General features: G+C 43.1%; 1 protein-coding gene across 1 annotated transcript in view; it reads left to right on the forward strand.

The window, feature by feature from the left end:
- The window catches only part of rftn1b (raftlin, lipid raft linker 1b), a 109,913-nt gene that overhangs the window by 75,309 nt on the left and 9,343 nt on the right, over positions 1–25,261 (forward strand). The window contains exon 7 of the mRNA XM_078252215.1: positions 10,822–10,940. Coding sequence (XP_078108341.1) covers positions 10,822–10,940 — 119 coding nt within the window. The remainder of the gene's footprint in view (positions 1–10,821; positions 10,941–25,261) is intronic.

Consider the following 25,261-nt stretch of genomic DNA (forward strand, 5'->3'; position numbering starts at 1 on the left):
CCTGCACTGACTTATAGGACTGAGCTCAGCCCACAGCTTTAGGCTCAGTCACTTTAGAAAACAGACAACTTTACAGAGGTGAATGCTGTACTTTGTGGATTTTGGTCTCTTGAGAGTAGCTGGCAGTATGACATCAAAGCGGCATCCCGTTTGTTGTTAGCAGCTAATTGCATCAAACTGCCGTGCAGCTCGGCTTCAGAATTAGTACCCATTCTTGCTGTTTCCAAATTTAGCAACTTCTTTGAGACAAGCTTCATTTTTCACTCAATTCATGATGAGATGCTCGACACGATGCAGGAGACCATCTCAACCTCATAAACATCAAGGACACGTTTGACAGTAAAACAGCACACTAAAGGACATGGACTGACAGAGACGGACGCAAGCAGTAGGATGGGTGATCGTTGTGACAGTGACAGCATTGTTTTCAGATACAGCGTGCTTCAGCTTTTATGTACTGACAGAAACACGGACAGTCTAATGAGTGCAATTTTGCAAAAAGACTGACCTTCTGCCCTACTGTTTTTAGTTTCATCCCGTTGTACTAATATTGTTTTTACATTATTTAACTCTTAGAGGGAGTGTTGCTGAGTCTGTCTGCTTTTTTATTATGGATGGCAATGGTCGGTCAGTCCACCACTTTGTCCCAGACTGAAATATCTTCACAACTGAACTTGATAAAGATAAATTTGATGCTGATATCAATTGTGCCAAGAGGGTGAATACTAACGCTTTTAGTTATCCTCTGACTTTTCCTCTGGAAGCACCAGGGGGTTGACATTTGTAAGGGGGTTATAATTTTTTTGGACAGATGAAGACATGAAAGGGGAGAGAGAAGGGGAATGACATGCAGCAAAGGGGGAGTAAGTGCGTCGGGGAGTAAACCTCTATATATGTTTGCCTGCTCTACCAACTGAGCTGACCGGGCCACGACATTTGTGGTTTTGAGTGAAATGTCGCCACATCTGTTGGATGCATAGCCATGAAAGTACAGATATCCATGTGGCCTTCAAGAAGAATTGTAATATCTTAGGTAATCCCTTCCTTTTTTGTCCAGTGCCATCATGATGTAAAATTTGGTCCAAGACTTTGGTTTTTGACCAAATATCTGTACATGGCAAACGTTAAACTGGCTAAACATCAGCATGTTATTTTGAGCATGTTAGCATGCTGACGTTAGCATTTAGCTCAAAGCACCACAAAGCACTACTTTGCCCAAATACAACTCGCAGAGCTGCTAGCATCGCTGTACTCTTAGTCCTGTTTAGTGATGTGTTGCTCTACATTTTATTGTATCTGGTAGTTGGCTGTTATATCTTCAACCTGCTACTACTAAAAGTAAGTGCCTTGCTCACAGGTAAATAACCTAAAGGATGGAAGTGATCTGAGAGAGGCTGGTTCTCGTTTGAACCAGAGAATATCATTCTAAAATCAAATGCAAAAATGCAAATATGTCTGATTGGAAAGTTTTAAGCAGTTGTAATGCTGTGTAATCTGAGACAGATTATAAAATCCAATTTGGCATCTTTGAAAATGCACCAGATTTCGCGTCAGTCATCCAACCAAATACAATAAAGATCTATTTTAGTGCCTATTTTTTAAACACCGTTTTTATTGTGAGTCAACAGTAACCACTAAAAACAATAAATGAACCATACATTAACAATTATTCATAATGGCGGTATTGTTATGCAAAGCCCATAATTCAGTAATTGATTGAAATTATCCATGCAGCTCTACATCTGATGCCTACATTCCAAGTAGTAACGTCATTTATAATTACCTTGAAAGCAATCAAAGAACTGCATACCTTAATCATGTGGGGTGATGGTGGGAATGGACAATGTGACCGAAAATGAGAAAATATTTGTTGTTGTTGTTTATATTGCTGATTGTCGACCTACTGTAGAGTTCATTGATTACCTGCCTTTTGTTTGAGCATGTGCATTACTGGTCATGTTCCTACAGTCAGTGTGCGACTCTGGCCTTCCTAAATACTGTGCTACCTTTCTATCGTCTGTCTCTGACAGTCGGCTGTTTGGCATGGTCCAGAGGGATGCACATTTGCACACAAAAACGCACCGTGTCCCCAAGCTCCATCAAAAGATGGGTTTCCATGGTGAAGCTGGATTAGAAAGCATTAGGGGGCATTGTTTGCATACGAGTGCGTGCGTGCGTGCGTGCGTGCGTGCGTGCGTGCGTGCGTGCGTGCGTGCGTGCGTGCGTGTGACAGACCGCTCAGAAGCCGAAAGTCTTGTCTGGTGTGGCAGCATTGTTTGAAGTGGAGACCTCGCCTGAGCCACAGGGTAGGATATTCTAGCAATATTGAATTTACAGATCCTAAGCTGCACGCAGGCCCCACTGTCATAAGACATGCATTAAAGATGTATACAAACTGTGGCACTGCCTCCAAACACACACACACATGCACAGTAGGCCTACATGCATCCACATTTACCTTCAAAGACACACCCACATACACCCATTTACACACACATGCGCAAACACAAAATACAAGTAAGTTCTCACTCCCTCCCTGGAGTTGGAAGCAGGGTGGGGGGTCGAGTTTGTTTGATGAAGAACTGACAGTAACAGTGTTGACGGAGAGTTTGCCTTTGTTACTTGTATAGCTTAAGCTATCTCCAGAGCCACAATGAGGATTTGTAGCTCGGTTGTGAGACATTGAGCTATTCATATGCATGACAGTCAGCCCTCACTGGTTTCTAAATTTGGGCAAAGCCAATGGAGGGAGAGAAAAAAAAGGGAGAGAGAGAGAGAGAGCAAGAGAGATCCAAAGAATATGAAATTCCATTTTTTTTTCTGTGAGAAGAAATTCAGGGATGGGAAACCACGTGCAAGTGTTTCTGAGACAAACGTTGAGGAGAGGTGGAATAAGAACTGCAATGTTAATACATGTGTGCGTTAACTTACAGTGTGTGCAAATCTACAGGATGCACACGTGCTTCTAAATAAAGGTTTTGACAATATAGCATGTGTCTCTTCCACCTCTGAGTTGCAGTCAGTTCTACCACTGTGTTCACTCAGCACTGGTAGTTCAAACTACAGTCAGGTCCATAAATATTGGGACATCGACACAATTCTAATCTTTTTGGCTCTATACACCACCACAATGGAGTTGAAATGAAACGAACAAGATGTGCTTTAACTGCAGACTTTCAGCTTTAATTTGAGGGTATTTACATCCAAATCAGGTGAACGGTGTAGGAATTACAACAGTTTGTATATGTGCCTCCCACTTTTTAAGGGACCAAAAGTAATGGGACAGATTAACAATCATAAATCAAACTTTCACTTTTTAATACTTGGTTGCAAATCCTTTGCATTCAATTACAGCCTGAAGTCTGGAACGCATAGACATCACCAGACGCTGGGTTTCATCCCTGGTGATGCTCTGCCAGGCCTCTACTGCAACTGTCTTCAGTTCCTGCTTGTTCTTGGGGCATTTTTCCCTTCAGTTTTGTCTTCAGCAAGTGAAATGCATGCTCAATCGGATTCATGTCAGGTGATTGACTTGGCCATTGCATAACATTCCACTTCTTTCCCTTAAAAGACTCTTTGGTTGCTTTCGCAGTATGCTTCGGGTCATTGTCCATCTGCACTGTGAAGCGCCGTCCAATGAGTTCTGAAGCATTTGGCTGAATATGAGCAGATAATATTGCCCGAAACACTTCAGAATTCATCCTGCTGCTTTTGTCAGCAGTCACATCATCAATAAATACAAGAGAACCAGTTCCATTGGCAGCCATACATGCCCACGCCATGACACTACCACCAGCATACTTCACTGATGAGGTGGTATGCTTTGGATCATGAGCAGTTCCTTTCCTTCTCCATACTCTTCTCTTCCCATCACTCTGGTACAAGTTGATCTTTGTCTCATCTGTCCATAGGATGTTGTTCCAGAAATGTGAAGGCTTTTTTAGATGTTGTTTGGCAAACTCTAATCTGGCCTGTTATTGAGGCTCACCAATGGTTTACATCTTGTAGTGAACCCTCTGTATTCACTCTGGTGAAGTCTTCTCTTGATTGTTGACTTTGACACACATACACCTACCTCCTGGAGAGTGTTCTTGATCTGGCCAACTGTTGTGAAGGGTGTTTTCTTCACCAGGGAAAGTATTCTTCGGTCATCCACCACAGTTGTTTCCCGTGGTCTTCCGGGTCTTTTGGTGTTGCTGAGCTCACCGGTGCGTCCTTTCTTTTTAAGAATGTTCCAAACAGTTGATTTGGCCACACCTAATGTTTTTGCTATCTCTCTGATGGGTTTGTTTAGATTTTTCAGCCTAATGATGGCTTGCTTCACTGATAGTGACAGCTCTTTGGCTCTCATATTGAGAGATGACAGCAACAGATTCCAAATGTAAATAGCACACTTGAAATGAACTCTGGACCTTTTATCTGCTCCTTGTAAATGGGATAATGAGGGAATAACACACACCTGGCCATGGGACAGCTGAGCAGCCAGTTGTCCCATTACTTTTGGTCCCTTAAAAAGTGGGAGGCACATATACAAACTGTTGTAATTCCTACACCGTTCACCTGATTTGGATGTAAATACCTTCAAATTAAAGCTGAAAGTCTGCAGTTAAAGCACATCTTCTTCGTTTCATTTCAACTCCATTGTGGTGGTGTATAGAGCCAAAAAGATTAGAATTGTGTCGATGTCCCAATATTTATGGACCTGACTGTATGCAGTTCAGTGTGTTTGGGCATAGTGCTGGGCGGTATGACCAAAAATGGATATCATGGTATTTTTCAAAATTCACACGGTTTCACGGTATAGGATGATTTTTTTTCATGCATAATCAGGTGTTCACAGCATTTTCTACTGGTTGAGAGAGGAATTACTGCACTAGATTGACTTAGGATGGTCTATTTTACTGTCACGATGAGTGAATATTGTAGAATAATTCCACACTAGTAGTAATACAGGTTTGCATGGCCCCAGAAAATGATGCTGTTTACAAAGAAGAGTCACTCATGATTCTAATGAAGTGAGGAATCAGAATGCAAAGACAATTGCAGTCAAAATACAGAACTTTTACTGTGCAAATTTCACAAACATCTTTTATAAAACCAATACAAAAAGTAGTACAACTTGCAATAATTATACTTTTGCTGCGAAGTGGCGGACGGTCGCCAGGTTTCGAGCTTAGCTTTGTGCTTTTGGTACAAGTTGGGGATAGCAACTTGGCTAAAGTACTTTCTGATCCAGATTACACAACGGAAGTTCTCCAGACCTCTAGAGTGAGCAGCTAGTGGAACAGCTTGATTTTCGACCCCACGGGGAGAGAGAGAGAGAGAGAGAGAGAGAGAGAGAGAGAGAAACTGCATAGACTCTAAATATTAAGTCTATGTTTGAGATATGTTTTCTCTTGTTTGGTGGGTGTGTCTCAGGTCACAGGTGATACTCAATCAGCAGAGACGTCTGTAAACTCGTGGTGATAAAACATTTAAAACTGCATCAGCGTTTAACGTTGACGTTTGTTTAAGCCATATTACATGAGAGGGTTTAATTTCGAGGTCCGAAAGGCGCATTACTGTAGCCTACAGGCCTCCTCAAGTGTAATATTGTGATTATACAACAACGGTTACCAACAAAATAAGTGATACATTTGTATTCATATTGTGGAGCAATTCGCTCTTGAAATACAAAAAACAGACAGGATTTATAGTCCCTCCCTGTTTAGTAAACCAGCCAATTTACCGTGGGATTTATCAATCTGAATAAATCCCGCTTGCACTTATAAACACAAAACTGCTTTGCTAACTCCATCGTGTTGTAAGTAAGACATCTGCTGAAAAAGTTATTGTATTCATTAGCATGATTGCCATACTGTTTAGTTCAAAAACATCCAACACACCAAAGTACAAACACATAGCGGACCAGACGCGAGCTTTTATTTTGAAAAGCCGAAGCTCGGGGACGGCACCAGCCGGGAGGGCATGAGACAGGAGCATAGACTGTATATTATTAATAGGCTATATTATGTTATTAATAATAATAATAATATGAATTTAATATCGGTTAATAACGGTCGAAAATCAAGCTGTTCCACTTAGCTGCTCCCTCTAGAGGTCTGGAGAACTTCCGTTGTGTAATCTGGATGCTGCGTTTTTTTGTTGCATTTGTTTTCTGGGTTTGTGTGCTTTTCTTTTTGCATTGTTTCATATTTGCAGCGCGTTTTATGTATTTGGTTGTGTTGTGTGCATTTGCAGTGCGTTTGCTGAATGCTGCACATGTGTTGTCACATTAATGAAGTTGTTTTCTTAATTTGCTTGTGTTTTGTCTAATTTCTTAAGTTGCAGGGCGTTTGCCCCTGTCGGCCACCGTAGAAATGCCCGTAAAAAAATCTAAAAATTAAAAAATTGAAAAAAGTACTTTCTGCTCGGTATTTCATACCTGGGATCCATCTGATCATCTTGATCATCTGCTTGAAGCTTTCTTTTTCGACTGTATTAAGCGGGACCATGTCTTTGGCTAGGTGGATAGTGATAGAGTTTGTAATCTCGATGCTTTTTCTGTCGTAAGGAGTCCCTCTAGCAAACGCGTCTTGAAGTGACATTTGGCTCGACTTTTCTTTTGCTTTCCCTGTGTTACCTGCTGATGTGGAGGGTGCTGACCTTAACTTCATACATTCTTGATATTCTGAGACGTGCTTGCTGCTAAGGTGGTGGAGCAAATTGCTTGTGTTGCCGCCTCACTTGCCAACACTTGCATAAAATGGTTGTTAGGTCGACGTCAGATTTTTTTAAACCAAAAAACCTCCAAACAACAGACACCGCTCCTCTTTTTGGCACAAGTTCTTCTGTGGCATCATGTTCTACTAGTTCTGCAGCTTCGATTTCGGAACTTTCAATGTCTATCCTATCCATCTTCACTGTAACGTAACGCTAGAGCACTACTGTTTACCCTCACCACCCCTCGCAGTCGCACCATGCGTGTTTAGAAGCGCAACATTGAAAAAGGGTCCCGTCTGAAACAGTGTCTCGCGGCGCAGCGTAGTGTTCCGAACGTTGTGTAATCAAATACACCGGTATGGCGGTATATTAAAAATTCATATCATAACGAAAATATACACCGGTATTCGGTGTAAACCGGTATACCGCCCAGCACTATTTGTTTCATTATTTCTTTATTATAATATTTCATATTATACTATATAAGTAAATTGCAAATGCACTCAGGTGGTTAAACTTAAACCTCTCATAAGCTTGGAAAGATTTGATCGGAGTAAGAACGCAAGCCAAATCAACTACAGGAATCACTGTGCTTTAGCTGGGCTAAACATGAGCATCCACTATCACACAAACCTGTTAAATAGAAATCATGTTCACAGATGCAGGGCTTAAATGACTGTGAAGTGGTGCCATTTATGTATTGAGATTATCATGAGCACTGTGATAATCCTTATAAATCAGTACCTCAGCAGGCACAAGTCCAACAGTGTTTTTTGACAGCGTTGGTGATGATCCAGAAATGTTAATTATGCTCCATTTTGTTTTGTTTTAAACTGAAAGACCACCCTCTGTGTCCAGTGAAGGAAATGATTGCTCCTACATACACTTTAGTCACAAAAATATAGTTATCTTGAAGTTTTACCTAGTTAAAAATGTAAAAAGTTAAGTGCATAATTGCCGGTGCATGTAATTCCCAGGTTGGATGGAGGATAAATCCCTTCCACAGCTGTAAGAAAGCAAATTTCTCACCCTCAACCTCCTGGTTCACTCTGGTGCACGTGGCTGGGCTAATACAATATAAGAACATAGCTGTAACTTAGTGGAAAATGGAAATGAATGAATTTTAATACAGAATAAATACAGTTAAAATGGCTTGCCAACCTGAAGTTTTCCACCCCTGTATCTTCTGTATTCAGACCAAAACAAACAGATTATAAATTTGGAAACACACCCCTGGTATCCAATCCTATGTTCCTTCTCTACCAGCTAAAGTCTGCCTGGTAACCCACAGGTACCAGCCTGTCAGCTGCTAAACCTTTGGCTCAGCAGGGAACGGCCACATCCAATCCACACATTAGACACCCTGGTCTCTTTTTCTCTGTCTGTCCCCTCTCCTGACGTCCACTCATCCTGTTTGAAATATAGATAAGCTGTCAGCAGCCTGTCTGCAGCTCTCTGAGGCAGCGCCTGGCACACATGTTTAAATCATGTCAGCAGACATGACCTTGGTCACTTTCCGGCTCGGCAGCAGGCAGCTGGACTTGAACACATATACACTGATCTAAGGCGCATGGACTTGTGAGCACAACAATGCACATGTTGTATTATGTTTTATGTGAGTACGCTTGATTTAATTATATTAAATACGTATATAAAAAAATCATGTCTTTCCTTTTGTAACAACCTAATGCTCTAAATGGTTATTTAAAGGACCATGCCAGTGTTTTTGCAGGTTTTAACTACTTAAAACACAACAGAGTAGTTTGAACTGTATCATGTTTGCTGGAATTAGAGCTATTAGAGCTACGTTTGTTAATAATCAATTATTCAATTATATAATTTGAGTCCTTTTTGAGGATTTGCTAGTTGTCCTTGGACAAAAACAAAACATCCAAAGACATCACCTTGAGCTTTTGGAAATTGGAATGTGCACTTTTCTGATGTTTTGAAGACCAAACGATTAATCGAGAAAATAATCCGTAGATGAATAAAAAAATCAAAAGAATTATTAGTTGCACTAGCTGGAATAATAACTAATTCCAAGGTGATACACAGCTTCATGGGAACTACTTCCTGTATGCCTTCTCTGCCATTTCCTCATTCGAAACACTGTGTGCTAGAAATCCATGTGCAACAGCAGGTTTGCATAACATGTCCATGAATACTAGGAACAAACTGCTTCCAAACTAACTTGATATGTGCAGCCAAAGACCTCCCGTCTCCATTCAAACACCCACACATACCAAAGACTACTACAAACTTAACACTTTAAGTTTCAGTCTCTGTGTGTTGGCATGTTGTACGCACACTGGGTGTCTGTTGGTGATCCTTTCATCTGTCACTTTGGGTGCTGATTTCAGCTGCTGTATGTCACCGGGTGTCACTGGCTGTGACCCTGCCACTCAAGCTATCTGACTCTCCCCCTCCATTTGCATATTTGTCTTTCAGTCTCAATGCTGTCACTTCCTGTTTTTAGTGACACTATTGGCATGTCTCGCCCAGCGACCTCGAGTGTGTGAGTCACGGGGAATGGAGAGCAATTTTACTGAGGTTGCACGGTGGTTTTTGCAAGTGTAAACAACTTATTCTCAGTCGGCCCGCTGGCTGCTCGGCTCAGCTCTCAGTCAATAGGCGCAAGATAATGTTTATTCGTGCACGCAACCGGTGCATTCCCCTGACGGACTCGACGCCCGCAGCAATCAACTCCTTCTCATCCACTTCCCTCGTTCTCCCTCTCTCTCTCTCCTCTGCTCAGCCTCTGTCTGCATTATCACCAGAGACAGGCTGCTCCCTCTAGAGCAGCAAGACAGAAACCCTGTGTCGATCTCTCTCAAGTGATCCCTGTCGTGCCAGGAGGGGACCAATGGTGTGCCTTGGTGCCTCACATTTGCTGGAAATGCTTCTTTCCAATTATATGCCAAGGGCTGATGAATGAGACGGAGAAGCCATGGACTGGGGGAGGAAGGAAGTGATGGAGGGAGTGGAGGAAGAGAAAAGGCAAATGGGTGGATGGGGTGAACGACAATGTCTGTATTTGAGAGAGTAGATGTCTGAGAGATGTCTTCAATTGAGCGTGCACGGGTCCTAAATAGGTCTTCAGGGAGGGGGAAAAAAAGAGCCTGTCATCCCTCCACTCCATCTCTCCTACTGTCTCCCTCCCTCTCTGTCCACGGGCTCTCCAGCCGCCTCCTATCCCCCTATTATTAGGGCCCAGTAATGAAATGTGGAGTGTCTGGTATTGGTGCCTGGGCCCCGGCAAACTGCATTAGTGTGTAAATGGTGTGGGAGTAATGAGAAAGCACTCAGGCCAGCCGGGAAGACTGGACCATGGGGCGTGTATTGTGTCCATGTGCGTGTTTGTGTGTGTACCTGCATGTAATGTGCACGTGCATCAAATGAATAACAAGAGACGTTGGGTGGAGAGGGGTCCCAGCTCATGGGGGGCGGAGTGGTGTTTCTGTCTCGGATGCCAATCCTGCGATTGTTAGCTTCCAACAGAAGAGAAGCTTAGAATATCTATTTGGTCAGCAGCACACAATCTCACTAGTGGCCTAAAGCATCAACGTCAATGTCTTCATGTAGCTTTTTTAAGGTGAATTATGCAGGCTTAGCAAAAGGATTTATGCTTTAATCCCTTATGGACTGACTTCATTAAATCACTAGCTACATTTTGCCATCGCTAAAATCTGTCCATCTTTATTAAAGCAGATGCTCTCAGTCCTGATCCTCTGAATCCTATCTGCTATTGCATTCACCTTGTTTCCCAGCTGTAATTAGCTTTTGTTTAGCTGTCAAGCATGAAAACCAGCAGGGCTCCAGGTTCTGAAAAACACTGATGTAGCGCATAATGTCTCCTCTTCTTTTTTAACATCCCAGAAGGGGAATACCTGCTCTTTTCTTTTACACGGTCGCCTTGCATAATGTATAAGTGCACATTGCTCATACAAATGGCCCACACCACTGGCTATGTAATAAAGGGTTGTGTGTGAATGTGGCTGAGTGATATCATTCCATTTCCTCTGGCCTGGAGGGCCGAAAGGAGCCGCAGAGACAAGACAGACACGCTCCATCCAGTAAATTCTCTTTTCACGGCTGTTTTTTTTTCCTTCTCCTCTGCAGATATGCTGCCTAAGTCGGTGGAAAGTGTCTTCATCTTCCAGGAGGCGAGCGAGGGCGAGCCAAACGTGGCAACCCCGACATACGATGCCATTGTGGTGGAGCAATGGACTGTCATTAATGTGAGTAGAGAGATTTTTCTTTTCCTTATAGTTTCACAGGTTTTGTGCTCTCGTCTAAAAGGTTGCATACAAATATTCTGCTGTCCAAATTTAATGATTTCAGGCTATTTGTAACAGCTTAATATCCAAGGAATTAGACATCCAAATTACTGGTTGATTATACACCTCAGGATTCACATCCAATGCGGGGAACTAGAGTGACCTATATGGATGGGAGGGTAAGTGTGTAGAGGTTAGGTGTCTACAATAACTGTCCCACCACCACAGACCTGAGGTCAACATTAGCCACATTTTAATATAGCTGTGACCTATTAAAGATAAATGAGAGGAATGCAGATGTTTCCTACTATGCCCAAGGGCTCACTGAATGGTTGGATGACAATTAAAGCTGTGGCCTTCGCAGTCCCCACATCTCTCTAGCCAAATGAACACGAATGGGGGATTTTGAAATTGTGTGTCAGACAGTGCTTTACACCACATCAAAACACCAAATGAGCGAATATCTTTCAGAAGAATAGTGTTTAACCTGCAGTAGAGGTTCAGAGACTTATGCCAAGGGCTGTTGAAGTTGTTCTGAAGGCTTGTAGCAGCCCAACACCTTACTAGGACTCTTTACAACATGTTGTTTTTCTCTCAATTTCTCGCCAACCAATATCGCAAAAAACATTCATTTTGATATTGTGTTATTCAACAATATATTTAAGTCACATTGCCCAGCCCTGTTTAGGGCACATCCTTCTAAAAAGTCTAGTCATCTTGCATTGAAATCAGTTGTCACTCAGATATTGTGCCCTTTCACACCTTCTTTACTCTATAGCCAACCTTTCCCGCAACAACCCCAAAGGTAAATCTGGAAAATCTCAATTTATGGGACAAGTGTCGCGGTCACTTGTCTTATCGGGAGCAAACAAGCCCTTATCTGGCCACCGATTAGCGTCTCTCCTCAGCACAACTTCCAAGTTTGAAATTGATTTCTGTCTAGAGTTGAAGGGCTTGCGGCCATTTCATTGCCTTTCATCCGTATGTGTGTATGTGTATACATGTTTGTGCATGCAGCTGTAGGTGCATGCGTTTGTGTGGATAAGTTGGGTTTTGTGTGTCTGTATGTGTTCGTCGATGCTATCTCTGTAATTGAATTTAGACTTTTTTGCGGCCCGTGGCTGTCCAAGTGTGAAAGGACGCTTTTGTCCCCCAAATGTGGCTCTCTGATTGTCCATCCCAGTGCTGATGGCCACATGTGCCAATAAAAAGACTCCTGCAGTTGTCTGGCGGCAGCAGGAGAGCCTCCCTTCCTCTGAGATGGATAGTAATACTGTTACAGCCTAATGGATTTCAAGGCTTCCTCAGAAGCGTCAACAGTGAACGACGCCGAGCCGACACCCAGTGCTCCAGGCGATCCAATCAACTGTTCCACTGGGACTTTATCAAAAACTGTTTCACCCGAGCAATCTGCACCATGCCAAATCAGATTGACAACACACTCCTTCACAAATGGCGATCAGGGCCTCACATCATCTCCATTCATTGTGATAACTGCCTAAAATTGATATGCAAAGTATCCTCACAGCTCATTATTGTTTCAGTGCAAGGATAATTACAATGAAAAATAAGGCAGAATATTGATTGCGAGTGGGGTTTTTTTTCTTCTTCTTTATATACGTCAATTTTAATTTTTTTCCTAGTGCTTTACAGTTGTATTTATCCAAAGGTCTGACAGGTGGTTGGATGTATGAAGCTCAGAGAAGAAGAGGAAAACAAGCCATTTCACTGAGAGCAAGCAATCACTTCTATTGTCGTCAAGTGGGAGTGTAACTATTGTCTTAGGGACAGTGCTTGTTCATTACTGAACTAGGTTTTAATTGTTCCATGTATGAATGAGTAATAACTAATCAGAGGATTTGCATGTGAAAAGTGCTGAGTTTCTAATGGCATCAGATCTACAGGTGTTAGCAAACAGTAGAGTGGTGATGAGCTGCACATCAGATTACTACTGAATATGGACGCATAATTACTGTTTATAACACTGATATTTTAAAGTTATTTTATTTTCAATGAGATGTTAAATGTGTGATGTGTGGAGGCTTTGGAGTTGTAATGCACCTGAGTAATGAAAATGACGTATGACGACCATCCATCTGCCATCTTCGTCCGCTTATCCGGTAACGGGTCTCGGGGGTAGCAGCTCCAGCAGGGGACCCCAAACTTCCCTTTCCCAAGCCACATTAACCAGCTCCGACTGGGGGATCCCGAAGCGTTCCCAGGCCAGGTTGGAGATATAATCCCTCCACCTAGTCCTGGGTCTTCCCCGAGGCCTCCTCCCAGCTGGACGTGCCTGGAACACCTCCCTAGGGAGGGGGCATCCTTACCAGATGCCCGAACCACCTCAACTGGCTCCTTTCGACACAAAGGAGCAGCGGCTCTACTTCGAGCTCCTCACGGATGACTGAGCTTCTCAGCCTATCTCTAAGGGAGACGCCAGCTACCCTCCTGAGGAAACCCATTTCGGCCGCTTGTACCCTGGATCTTGTTCTTTCGGTCGTGACCCAGCCTTCATGACCATAGGTGAGGGTAGGAACAAAAACTGACCGGTAGATTGAGAGCTTTGCCTTCTGGCTCAGCTCTCTTTTCGTCACAACAGTGCGATAAATTGAATGTAATACCGCACCCGCTGCGCCGATTCTCCGACCAATCACCCGCTCCATTGTCCCCTCACTCGCGAACATCACCCCAAGGTACTTGAACTCCTTCACTTGGGGTAAGGACTCATTCCCTACCTGGAGAAGGCACTCCATCAGTTTCCTGCTGAGAACCATGGCCTCCGATTTAGAGGTGCTGATCCTCATCCCAGCCGCTTCACACTCGGCTGCGAACCGATCCAGTGAGTGCTGAAGGTCACAGGCCGATGATGCCATCAGGACCACATCATCTGCAAAAAAGCAGCGATGAGATCCCCAGCCCACCGAACTGCAACCCCTCTCCACCCCGACTACGCCTCGATATCCTGTCCATAAATACTACAAACAGGATTGGTGACAAAGCGCAGCCCTGGCGGAGGCCAACTCTCACCTGAAACGAGTCCGACTTACTGCCGAGAACCCGGACACAGCTCTCGCTTTGGTCGTACAGAGATTGGATGGCCCTGAGAAGGGACCCCCCTCACCCCATACTCCCGCAGCACCTCCCACAGTATCTCCCGGGGGCACCCGGTCATACGCCTTCTCCAGATCCACAAAACACATGTAGACCGGTTGGGCATACTCCCAGGCTCCCTCCAGGATCCTTGCGAGAGTAAAGATCTGGTCCGTTGTTCCACGACCAGGACGGAATCCGCATTGTTCCTCTTCAACCTGAGGTTCGACTATCGACCGAACCCTCCTTTCCAGCACCTTGGAGTAGACTTTACCGGGGAGGCTGAGAAGTGTGATACCCCTGTAATTGGCACACACCCTCTGGTCCCCCCTTTTTAAAAAAGGGGAACCACCACCCCGGTCTGCCACTCCTTAGGCACCGTCCCAGACTTCCACGCAATGTTGAAGAGGCGTGTCAACCAAGACAACCCCTCCACACCCAGAGCTTTAAGCATTTCTGGACGGATCTCATCAATCCCTGGGGCTTTGCCACTGTGGAGTTGTTTAACTACCTCAGCAACTTCCACCAGGGAAATTGATGACAATCCCCCCCCCCATCATCCTCCAGCTCTGCCTCTACCATAGAGGGCGTATTAGTCGGATTTAGGAGTTCCTCAAAGTGCTCCTTCCACCGCCCTATTACCTCCTCAGTTGAGGTCAACAGCGTCCCATCCTTACTGTACACAGCTTGGATGGTTCCCCGCTTCCCCCCTCCTGAGGTGGCGAACGGTTTTCCAGAAGCACCTTGGTGCCGACCGAAAGTCCTTCTCCATGTCTTCTCCGAACTTCTCCCACACCCGCTGCTTTGCCTCTTTCACGGCAGAGGCTGCAGCCCTTCGGGCCCTTCGGTACCTTGCAACTGCCTCCGGAGTCCTCTGGGATAACATATCCCGGAAAGACTCCTTCTTCAGTCGGACGGCTTCCCTGACCACCGGTGTCCACCACGGTGTTCGTGGGTTACCGCCCCTTGAGGCACCTAAGACCCTAAGACCACAGCTCCTCGCCGCAGCTTCAGCAATGGAAACTTTGAACATTGTCCACTCGGGTTCAATGCCCCCCCCCCAGCCTCCACAGGGATGCACGAAAAGCTCCGCCGGAGGTGTGAGTTGAAAGTCTGTCGGACAGGGGCCTCCTCCAGACGTTCCCAATTTACCCGCACTACCCGTTTGGGCTTACCAGGTCTGTCCAGAGTCTTCCCCCCACCCCCCTGACCCAACTCACCACCAGATGGTGATCGGTTGACAGCTCTGCCCCTCTCTTCACCCGAGTGTCCAAAACATACGGCCTCAGATCAGATGAAACGATTATAAAATCGATCATTGACCTTTGGCCTAGGGTGCTCTGGTACCAAGTACACTTATGAGCATCCCTATGTTCGAACATGGTGTTCGTTATAGACAATCCATGACTAGCACAGAAGTCCAACAATAAACAACCACTCTGGTTTAGATCAGGTAGGCCGTTCCTCCCAATCACGCCTCTCCATGTGTCTCCATCATTGCCCACATGCGCGTTGAAGTCCCCCAGCAGAACTATGGAGTCCCCCACTGGAGCCCCATGCAGGACTCCACTCAAGGTCTCCAAGAAGGCCGAATACTCCGAACTCTTGTTTGGTGCATATGCACAAACAACAGTCAGAGTTTCCCCCCCCCCACAACCCGCAGGCGTAGGGCGGCGACCCTCTCGTCCACCGGGTTAAACTCCAATGTAGCGGCGCTCAGCCGGGGGCTTGTGAGTATCCCCACACCCGCCCGGCGCCTCACACCCTGGGCAACTCCGGAGAAGAAAAGAGTCCAACCCCTATCCAGGAGTATGGTTCCAGAACCGAGACTGTGCGTAGAGGTAAGCCTCACCAGATCTAACCGGTAGCGCTCCACCTCCCGCACAAGTTCCGGCTCCTTCCCCCACAGAGAGGTGACATTCCACATCCCCAGAGCCAACGTCTGCTGCCCGGGTCTGGTCCATCGAGGCCCCTGACCTTCACTGCCACCCGTGTGGCAGCGCACCCGACCCCAGCGGTTCCTCCCACAGGTGGTGGGCCCATGGGATGGAGAGATGTATGCCACGTAGCTTTTTCGGGCTGTGCCCGGCCGGGCTCCGTGGCAAACCCAGCCACCAGACGCTCGCTGACGAGCCCTCCATCTGGGCCTGGCTCCAGACGGGGGCCCCGGGCTTCCTCCGGGCAGGGTCACTCCATCTCTTCCTCGGTCACTCATAAGGTTTTTGAACCATTCTTTGTCTGGCCCCTCACCTGAGACCACTTTGCCTTGGGAGACCCTACCAGGAGCACAAAGCTCCAGACAACACAGCCCTCAGGTTCATAGGGACACACAAACCTCTCCACCACGATAAGGTGATGGTTCCCGGAGAGGATGAGTAATGTGTAATGAGTAATTCATAACATTTTTCAGGTAACTTGCCCAAAACTGGTGAAAAACATTACATACACTCCAGTCTATACTGAAACATAGTTTCAATCATTCTAAACAGTTTGATAACAATTAGAGTTACAATAAGTATATCCCAAGACTGACGTTGTAAGATGGGACAATGACACTAAGAGACTGCCGTATAAAAAGGATTCATCTTATTAGGTCAAATATTGAGTTTATTGCAATGGAAATACGCATATACAGAGTGTTCAATATGTGAAAGGCTGCATATATTCTGCATAAAAATACCATCAGTGCTAAAGAGTTGATACAGACATGTCTTATAGCTTCACCATGAAAAGCAAAATAACACAGAGTTTTGACAGATGTTCTTCTGAATACGTTTGAAGATGCAGCAGTTGCGTGAAGATGACAATGACCTGAATAGGAACCATATGGAGTGGTGAAGTGCTCCAAAAGAATCACTCATCAAGGGTCTGTGCTATGAAACTCCAATTAGGACTAGCTTCGCATCTCTTGTGTCCTATGGGAAAATCAATACAGGAGCTGCCTTGAAACTAATGTACTGAAAGCCCTCTTTCCTTTCATTGAGTTTTAAAGGAGCAATAACCAAGCAAAACATGTCGTCCTTCAGACCTCAGCTAGGGTTGGTTGTAATATGTTGGCTCGATCTGCTGCAGTCACATTTTTTTTATCAATTGGGACAAAGTGCATTAGCGGGAGGGCGTTGTTTCAGTATTTCTGTACCCAGATAAAACAGTGAAGTAGCACCAGAGTCACAAAAACATCCACGTATGTGTGTTATATTAGAAGATGAACTGATATTAACCTGAGCACAGCTGACGTCTTAGAGGAGATTGAGGTTTCTTAGAAGCTTCTCATCCTCTTTTATTAATATGTTGTTTATAGCACCATTATCCACTTCAACTCTGCCAGACACAGCGACAGCGTAGGTCCATTACGACAAATCTATGTTGTGCAAAGTGCAGTATTTTAAATTCTCAAAATAATACTAACATTTTACAAATATATTGAACATGTCATGCTGAAGGGGAAATGTTTATTTGATTGTGCACTGACATGTAGAATATTTCCGATCTGATGGTGCAGCCTTCACAAACATCTAATCTCCTGTTTTAATATTTTACTCAAACATAAGCTTCAAAGAATTCTTTGCGTTTACCGGACCTCTGTAGCCTGCTACTCACTTTTTTTTTTAAGATTATTTTTGGGGCTTTTCCGTCTTTAATTGATAGGACCGCTGGGTGAGAAAGGGAAAAGAGAGGGGGAAGACATGTAGGAAATCGTCACAGGTTGGACTCGAATCCTGGACGTCTGCGTTGAGGCATAAGCCTTTCAGTATATGTGCGCCTGCTCTAACCACTGAGTCAACCCGGCCAGACCCTGCTACTCGTTTCTGCTTGAGGCTAGCAGCTCGAGGCTACAATACATAACATACTGAAAACTGTATGTGTTACGGTTGCACTGCGGATAATGTAAGAGCCAGAATTTGACAAGGAAGAAGAATGTGTAAAACAAAAGAGTTGATATATCTAATTCTACAGCAGCATTTTTTTTTTTTAAATCATTTTTTAAAAACTGTGTCCATTGTGAGTCTGACAGTGTTATACAAGTGCAATGCAGAATCAGTGGAGTACTCATTTAAATGGGCATGCAAGCAATTTAGTATTGCACCTCCATATACTTCCGTTGGGAGACATATTAAATGTAGATATCATGACGTTCAGTCACTTGTATGGGTCAAGCTTAAAAATGCTGAATCCTTAATTTCTCATCATGCAGCCAAGTATTTTCTTAAATCCTCACTGCCTCATTTTCAAGCCCCATGCTCACAGTGTGTAATGCATATTTTCTATTAAAAATTGCAGTTTCAAGTCCAAAATGAGATTACTCAAATTTTCTCAGACTTGACAGAGCCACGGAGGACATTTACAAACAATTTTTACAGGTTGTGTGGTACTCCCTACAACTAGTAAATTGACTTTGACATGTAATCTTGGTGAAGTGCTAACCTTGTGAGACCGTCCTGATCTTGCGAGCTCCAGTTTTCCACTCGCAGATCAGTCTGGCATCTTGAGACAGAGAAAATTTAGAGCCGTTCGCCAAACGGTTGACCAATCAGCGTTGGTTTTGAGGCGGGTTTAGGTGTGACACAACGAGAAGCGACTGTTCAGTCTAAACAACATGGCGGCTTCCACGGATGAGATGAGTGTAGCTATCACGCAAGTTTTATCCAAATTAGAAAGTATTCCTTCATTGAAAGAAGAGCAAAAAACGGCACTGGAGGCTTTTCTCGGCGATAAATAAAATGTATCTTTACTCCTAAATCGGATCCAAAAGTAATAATGAAAAGGTCATTTAGAAGATTCAATCAGTTACAATATGAAGATGATGTTAGAAATGCAAACTGGTCAGAGGTATTTCTGTAATGTGTAATGTGAAGTAATGTCTGTGTGTGTATGGTGTGTAATGTGATGTCGTAAATTGTATTGTCACATGACAGATTGAAGGACCCCAGGAAGAATAGCTTTTAGCTTATTCTGAAGCTAATGGGGATCCAAATAAAACCAACAAACAAACAAAACCTTTTGGTATCGCCTCAGCTCGCTTGGAACCTCGATGATACTAAAAAAAGTACCTGTTGGCAGGTACCAGGTACTTTTTTTCATAATGGAAAACCAAAAAAGGTGAGCAGAGTCGAGCTGAGTCGAGCAGGTACCATGTAGTAGAAAAACGGCATTAGGTCCATTCAATTTACTGGAGCAGTGAACAACGTTTGCATTGCATTGGAACTTATGGGATGGTAATGATTGTTCCAGGTATTAGTCCAACCCTCAGGTGTTACCAGGGAAACTGAGTTATTGTAATAAACACATGAAAATATAAATTAATGGTCTATTTTTTTTTTCCTTTGGAAACTGACCATTGTATAATCGGGATAAGGCCTTTTGCCATGTCCATAATCAGGAATTAATGGACTCCCGTTGTGCATTAATTCCTGATTATGGACACCTCGTTGGACATTATCCATTACACTTATCCAGCCACGCACATAATCTTGGGTGTGTTAAGTGCTGTCTCCTCAATAAAAAGAAGGTGAATGAAAAAGTATATTCACCTCCATTTCAGGGTGGCAGCACAAATCTCCAAACCTCCGCACATGAAACTGAAAATGTCCTGTAAGGTAACTGAACTGGAGGTAAATGAAAAAGTTTGGCTTTTGGTCCTTTTTGTTACTGGCCCTTTGAAATATTCCTTACATGGGTGTTTGTTACACTAATTAGGTACAGCAGAGATGCAGCTAGGCTTTACTACTGAACCTATAAACCTGCAAGAAAATGATGGCACTGCTTTATGTTTAACTTAGAAAAATGGTAAGCGCAGATAGCAAGACCGATTGCAAAGTAGCTCCCTGGTTACCGCAAGAAAAGCAGTGTTTATGGGTATTATTAGTGCAGCTATAACATTACAAATACTGTAACTGTTGTTTTATGAGTTTGGTGTTCACAAAATGATTTAAAGCTAGGATCTAATGGCAGATTTAATAAGGAACTGTGTATGCTTTATTTTCTCAAGATTTACAGCTTTTTGAGAATATAAAGTCACATAACACAATTTTAGATAACATAGCATATGATTGTCAGTGTTGTGCATGCGTGTGCAAGTGAAGTACTATATATGTGTGCCCAAGTGAAGTATCCATGTATGCGCAAGTGAAGTATACATGTATCTGCAAATGAAGTATTTATGTATGTGCAAGTAAAGTATATATATGTATGTGCAAGTAAAGTATTCAACTCTGGCCTAAGCGGCTTCTCATACACTCCTTGATCTTGACAACTCGTAATCCAATAGACAAACCAGAAAAGCTGCAAGAAGAGTTAAGAGAGTGTGTCTACTCCTGTGGAAAGACACCATAAAAGTTGATATCAGTGGAGTTCAAATTTAAGAAATGGCAGTCCAAAGTCAAAGCAAGTGAAATGAGCTTAATAGAGCTGACATTGTTGTCACTCATTCCAAGAATTCACTTGCATCCTCGGCTTTTAAGAGCAGCACAAGGGCCCCACAGCATTGGTATGGTAGGGAGAAGGCTTTGAAGAAATAGTTTTAGACATAGACAAGGACACTTCAGTCACACACACACATACACACACATGTGAACATACTGTATTGCGTGTGTTCAGTCACTCCTTTCTTCTTGAAATCAAATTCACACAAAAGCCACCGGATACAGAGTGTGTTCCTCTGAGTTCGCTCGAATCACTTCAGTGGTTGATGCAAAGAACACAGGATGCAGATTTGTTTTCTTTTGTTTTTTTTCTGTAACATCAAGCCTGGTGCTTTTATAACACAGAATATTATTTCTTATGTGCTCTGTGTGTGTGCATGCTGTGGCCTGAAATGTTGTGCAGAGAGCTGATCGAATGTGTATCGCCTGTCCATGATATCTCCATTGTCTCTGACTGAGGTGAGAGGAGAGGTGACCTAGATAGAAGGAGAGTAATTGGCACTGTCCCTGCAAGTGAGAGATCGCTTGCAGGGACAGATCACACAATTTTCACACAACGTGACGATTGCGCTGATAGATCCGGGGTGGAGGGAGAGATTTTGGTTTATAGGGTGTAGTTGTTTATCAGGTGTAGTACTGTGAGGTATTAGAGACAAATAATAGCATGTAAGTGGCAGAATATAGGCTTAGCACTGGTGAAAGGTATTTACTAAAGTACTGTAGTTAAGTACAATTTTGAGGTACTTGATTGTTTCCATTTTTTGCTACTTTATACTTCTACTTACTTACTTTTCAGATCAAGATTTTACTCTTTTTTTTTAAACTATGATAAGATTATTTAGTACTGTACCTTGAGTTTGTGGCTTGTGACCCATTACAAAAAAGCAATGTCCAGTTCCTTTCAGATGTTTATTAGCAGTTAAGTTATTAGCAGTGCACCAAAGATACATTTCCCCTCTAAACGTATCAGATGGTTTTATTTAATAACTGTTTGAGACCCAAAGAGGTCAAATTTATCTAAATATATCTATTTTACAAAAAAGAAGCAGCACCGATTATATAAATGTCCAGTCATCTCACTACTCCCAGATTTATCTTGTGACGCTTTGCCAGACCATCCACACGCTGTGGGGCTAGTCCACACAGCATGCCGGGATGGGAGAAAAACGTGCTTTGGTTTATTGCCATTTCTTTAAACCAATCACAATCGTCATGGGCGGCGTTAAGCTCCGCACTGAGCGGCTGTAAAATAGTCGTGCCACAGAAAAATCAGATTGGACAGATAGTCTAGCTAGCTGTCTGGATTTACCCTGCAGAGATCTGAGGAGCAGTTAACCATAGTCCTCAGAAACCCACCGGAGTTTAGAATTCCAACACGGAGAAAGCGGAAGGAAACGGTCATCGGCAAAAATACATGCATCCGGTGGAGTTTCCTGTGGCACCGGAGCAATCCCGGAAGTGGAATGTCAAGGATATAGACTACCACAAGACTAACCTGACTGTATATAAAGTAGTAAAAAATAGCTCCACCTCGACCAGTTAAAACAGTGGAATACCGCTTACGTATCAGTAAAATATAATAATATATCAGTCACAGGGGCCATTTTTCTGTAGAGAACAAATATTTCACTTTGGATGCTTTGAGTTCATTTTGCTGATGATACTTAGGCCTACATACTTTTACTTTTTAGTTTGAATGCAGAACTTTCACTAGTAATTGGGTATTTTAACATTACTGTATTGATACTTTTACTTATGTAAAACATCTGAGTATCTCTTCCACCAATGCAACCGTATCGTGGAGGTCCTCAGGAAATGGCTTAACACAGGTACCAGGCTAAAGAGACATCAGAGACGAACAGGGCCACGTTCAGCCCCAACAAAACGTAGAAACACATTTTTTAAAACTGAAACGGGGGTGCGTTGAACAAGTTTACATACACATCTCTGCCGATTGGGTACACATTGTGACTCATCCAATAAACGAGAGACACGCCAACCAAACGAGAGAAAACTTATCTCAAAGCCGTTGCACACCGTTGTTTTTGAGATTGAACGTGCTCCTGGTGTGGTGTGGGTGGAGTCATGAGCAAAAGAGGCAGATTTTTGAGTCCAAACTGAGGTTGACATGACACATAAACTGGCATGTCTTTATCTCATGCTCCTCTGTTCTCCAAAGTAGGTTGTGGTAAAAAAAAAGTCAGCTCAGTTAACCTAAAAAAAAACATCTGCGTTTTACTTAACTAGCCTGCAGGCTAATTTAACAAAGCAGTAAACAAAAAAAGGCAAGGAGGAACTCTGAGCCCTCTCCCTTTAAAAAAAAAAGAGTAAAATAATTAGAACTGCTGCTTTTAACTTGATGGTATGTCTGGTGATCTGTCTCTGAAACCCCCATTTGAGTCATCAGTTTCAATCATCAAATACTAATGTTTTACTTCCCCCTGCAAAAGTACATGATAAAAGCTTTTTCTGACACGGGAGGAACAGAAACAACTCCAGGCACTGGCTAAGCCTTTGTTTTTCTAACTACCTCACCATGTGTTATCAGGCTACATAGTTTAGTTTCGACTCAAAGGTACCTCGTAAAAGTTTGGATGCACTTTGCATGTCTGTAATTTACTATATTATTGTAGCAGCAGAGCAATTTTAGGCAGGCAAAAGGTCCCTTGATGGTCGGTAGGTGGCCTTGGAAGGGAAGGAAAACCAAAGTATTAGCTCAAGCACAATCTAAACAATCAATCAATTATCTAAACACAGAACTGATCAGATGTAACCGTGAGGAAAATATGTATATAAAAACAAATAGCACAAATTAAGTTTTTTTAAATGCTTTTGAAACAGCCAATCACACTTAGACAGGAAAGTTTATTGCACTGCTTTAAAACATAGTGGATGCTGAATTTTTTGTTGCTGTGACAACGCTCCAGGTTGAGGAAGCCTATCAGGAACAGTATCTGAATGCCCTTTTTTAAAAAAGGTATTTGCTTCATCATTACAAGGCTGTGTCTGCAAACCTGTCGACCCTGGTAGTCTGCAAAATTACAGCTATATTCAGAGCTGGTACAAAACAGAATTATGGTTTGTTATGTCTACCTTACAGAGTCTGTGGAGGGGGTTTAAAGAAAAACAACATACTGGTGTTTTTGTTGAGCTAGTCTAACTCCCAGAGTGAACTCTGAACCTCCAGTTGACCTGCAGCTGCACCCTCGTCTGCCATAGGCCTGAAAACAAATTTTGTTTTACAGGAGGTCCAAGTTCCCAAACACTGGATAATATTAGGGCTGCATGATATGAGGAAAATATCTAATTGCAATTATTTTGACTGATATTACGATTGGGATATGATCCATGATATTGGAGGGAATGATAATCATCATCATTATTCCTATTTTCATTGAAAAAAACTAAAAATTAAAAAAAAAATAATAATAATTATAGGGTGATTTGTATGAGGATCTGTACAAAACAGTTTTTCTTTAGTCTGTAGGATACAATTTGTAGGCTGGGACGTCTCTGCAGCATTTGGATATTGCAAGAGTTTTAATTAATTGTAGGAATGGGCCGGTATTTGAGTCTGACGGTTTGATAACCTTTAGCAAAAATATCACGGTATTGCAATTACAGCTTTAAAATGTATTATTTGTAAAAAATAAAAATAAAAAATCCATTGAACACAATGTATTTGATTTTTTAAGCACACTGCACACTGGCAGGGAGACGGATTACTAAACTGCAGTTTCTCTCTTTGACCACAAACAGTGGTTTTGAAATCTTGACGTTGTCAAACCTGTATGTATACCTTGAAAACAGTAACCGGCCAATGCCTAATTAATTGTGCAGCTCTAGATAATATATATCCCCATACCTTCTCTGCAAATGATAGAGGTTTAACATAAAAAATATTAAGATTTGATGTGGGTTATTGTTATTAGTTACCACCATCAGATGGGAAAACTGTGACAGTGAAAGTCACTGACATATTCTCCTCTTCCTGCGGAGATGCCCTTTAACAAGGTGGTTGGAGCCCATCACTCCAAGGTACAAATGTGTTTATCTGTGCAACGAGATGATCTCAGGGAAAACCTGGATTTAATTTAAAGTAGCTTTAACCGAGGTGGTTGAACTACAGCTCCTCTCTCTACCGTGTGGACCTCCTTCTTTATAGTCACTCAGATAACATTGAAGACAAAGATGGTGATCTGATAACTTTGTTTTTTAGGCTTACAGATTGGTGCTGGAGTGCTGATACAGCAAGGTGGCCCTGCATAATAAGTCAGGACGAGCGAGGGGAGACAGACTCCAGGGACTGTGATTAACTCTCACCTACTCCAAAGAACAGCAAGCCATTACAGAAAAATTATTTCTCAATTTTCTTTCCGGGCAGGCTTTGAAAGAGAGCCTGTTTCTGGGAGTGGTTCCAACATAAACCCCCGAAAAAATGTAGATGTGCCGCTCCCTGAAAGTAATGCTTGTGTAAATAATGTCTGGAGCGGTGTCTTGTATTCTAACGATTAGCTTTTTGCAACTTACAACTTACAACTTGATATGAGACTGCGGTATGTCTGTTTGTGCATGTTCTGTCATCCTGGTCAATAAGAATCTGCGGAAGAAAAATGAGGCGTTGTGCAGTGGAGTGGGTTTAATTGTTTTGACTTGAGGTCTGTCTCATGGCAGACAATGAGTGCTGCATGCTGATCAGTCTCTGGCTTTACTCTCGCTCTTTAGTCTCCCTGTGTGACCACCCACTGGACCCTGATGGATAATTAGTAG

The sequence above is a fragment of the Sander vitreus genome, chromosome 6 (assembly GCF_031162955.1).
Source record: "Sander vitreus isolate 19-12246 chromosome 6, sanVit1, whole genome shotgun sequence".
NCBI lineage: Eukaryota > Metazoa > Chordata > Actinopteri > Perciformes > Percidae > Sander > Sander vitreus.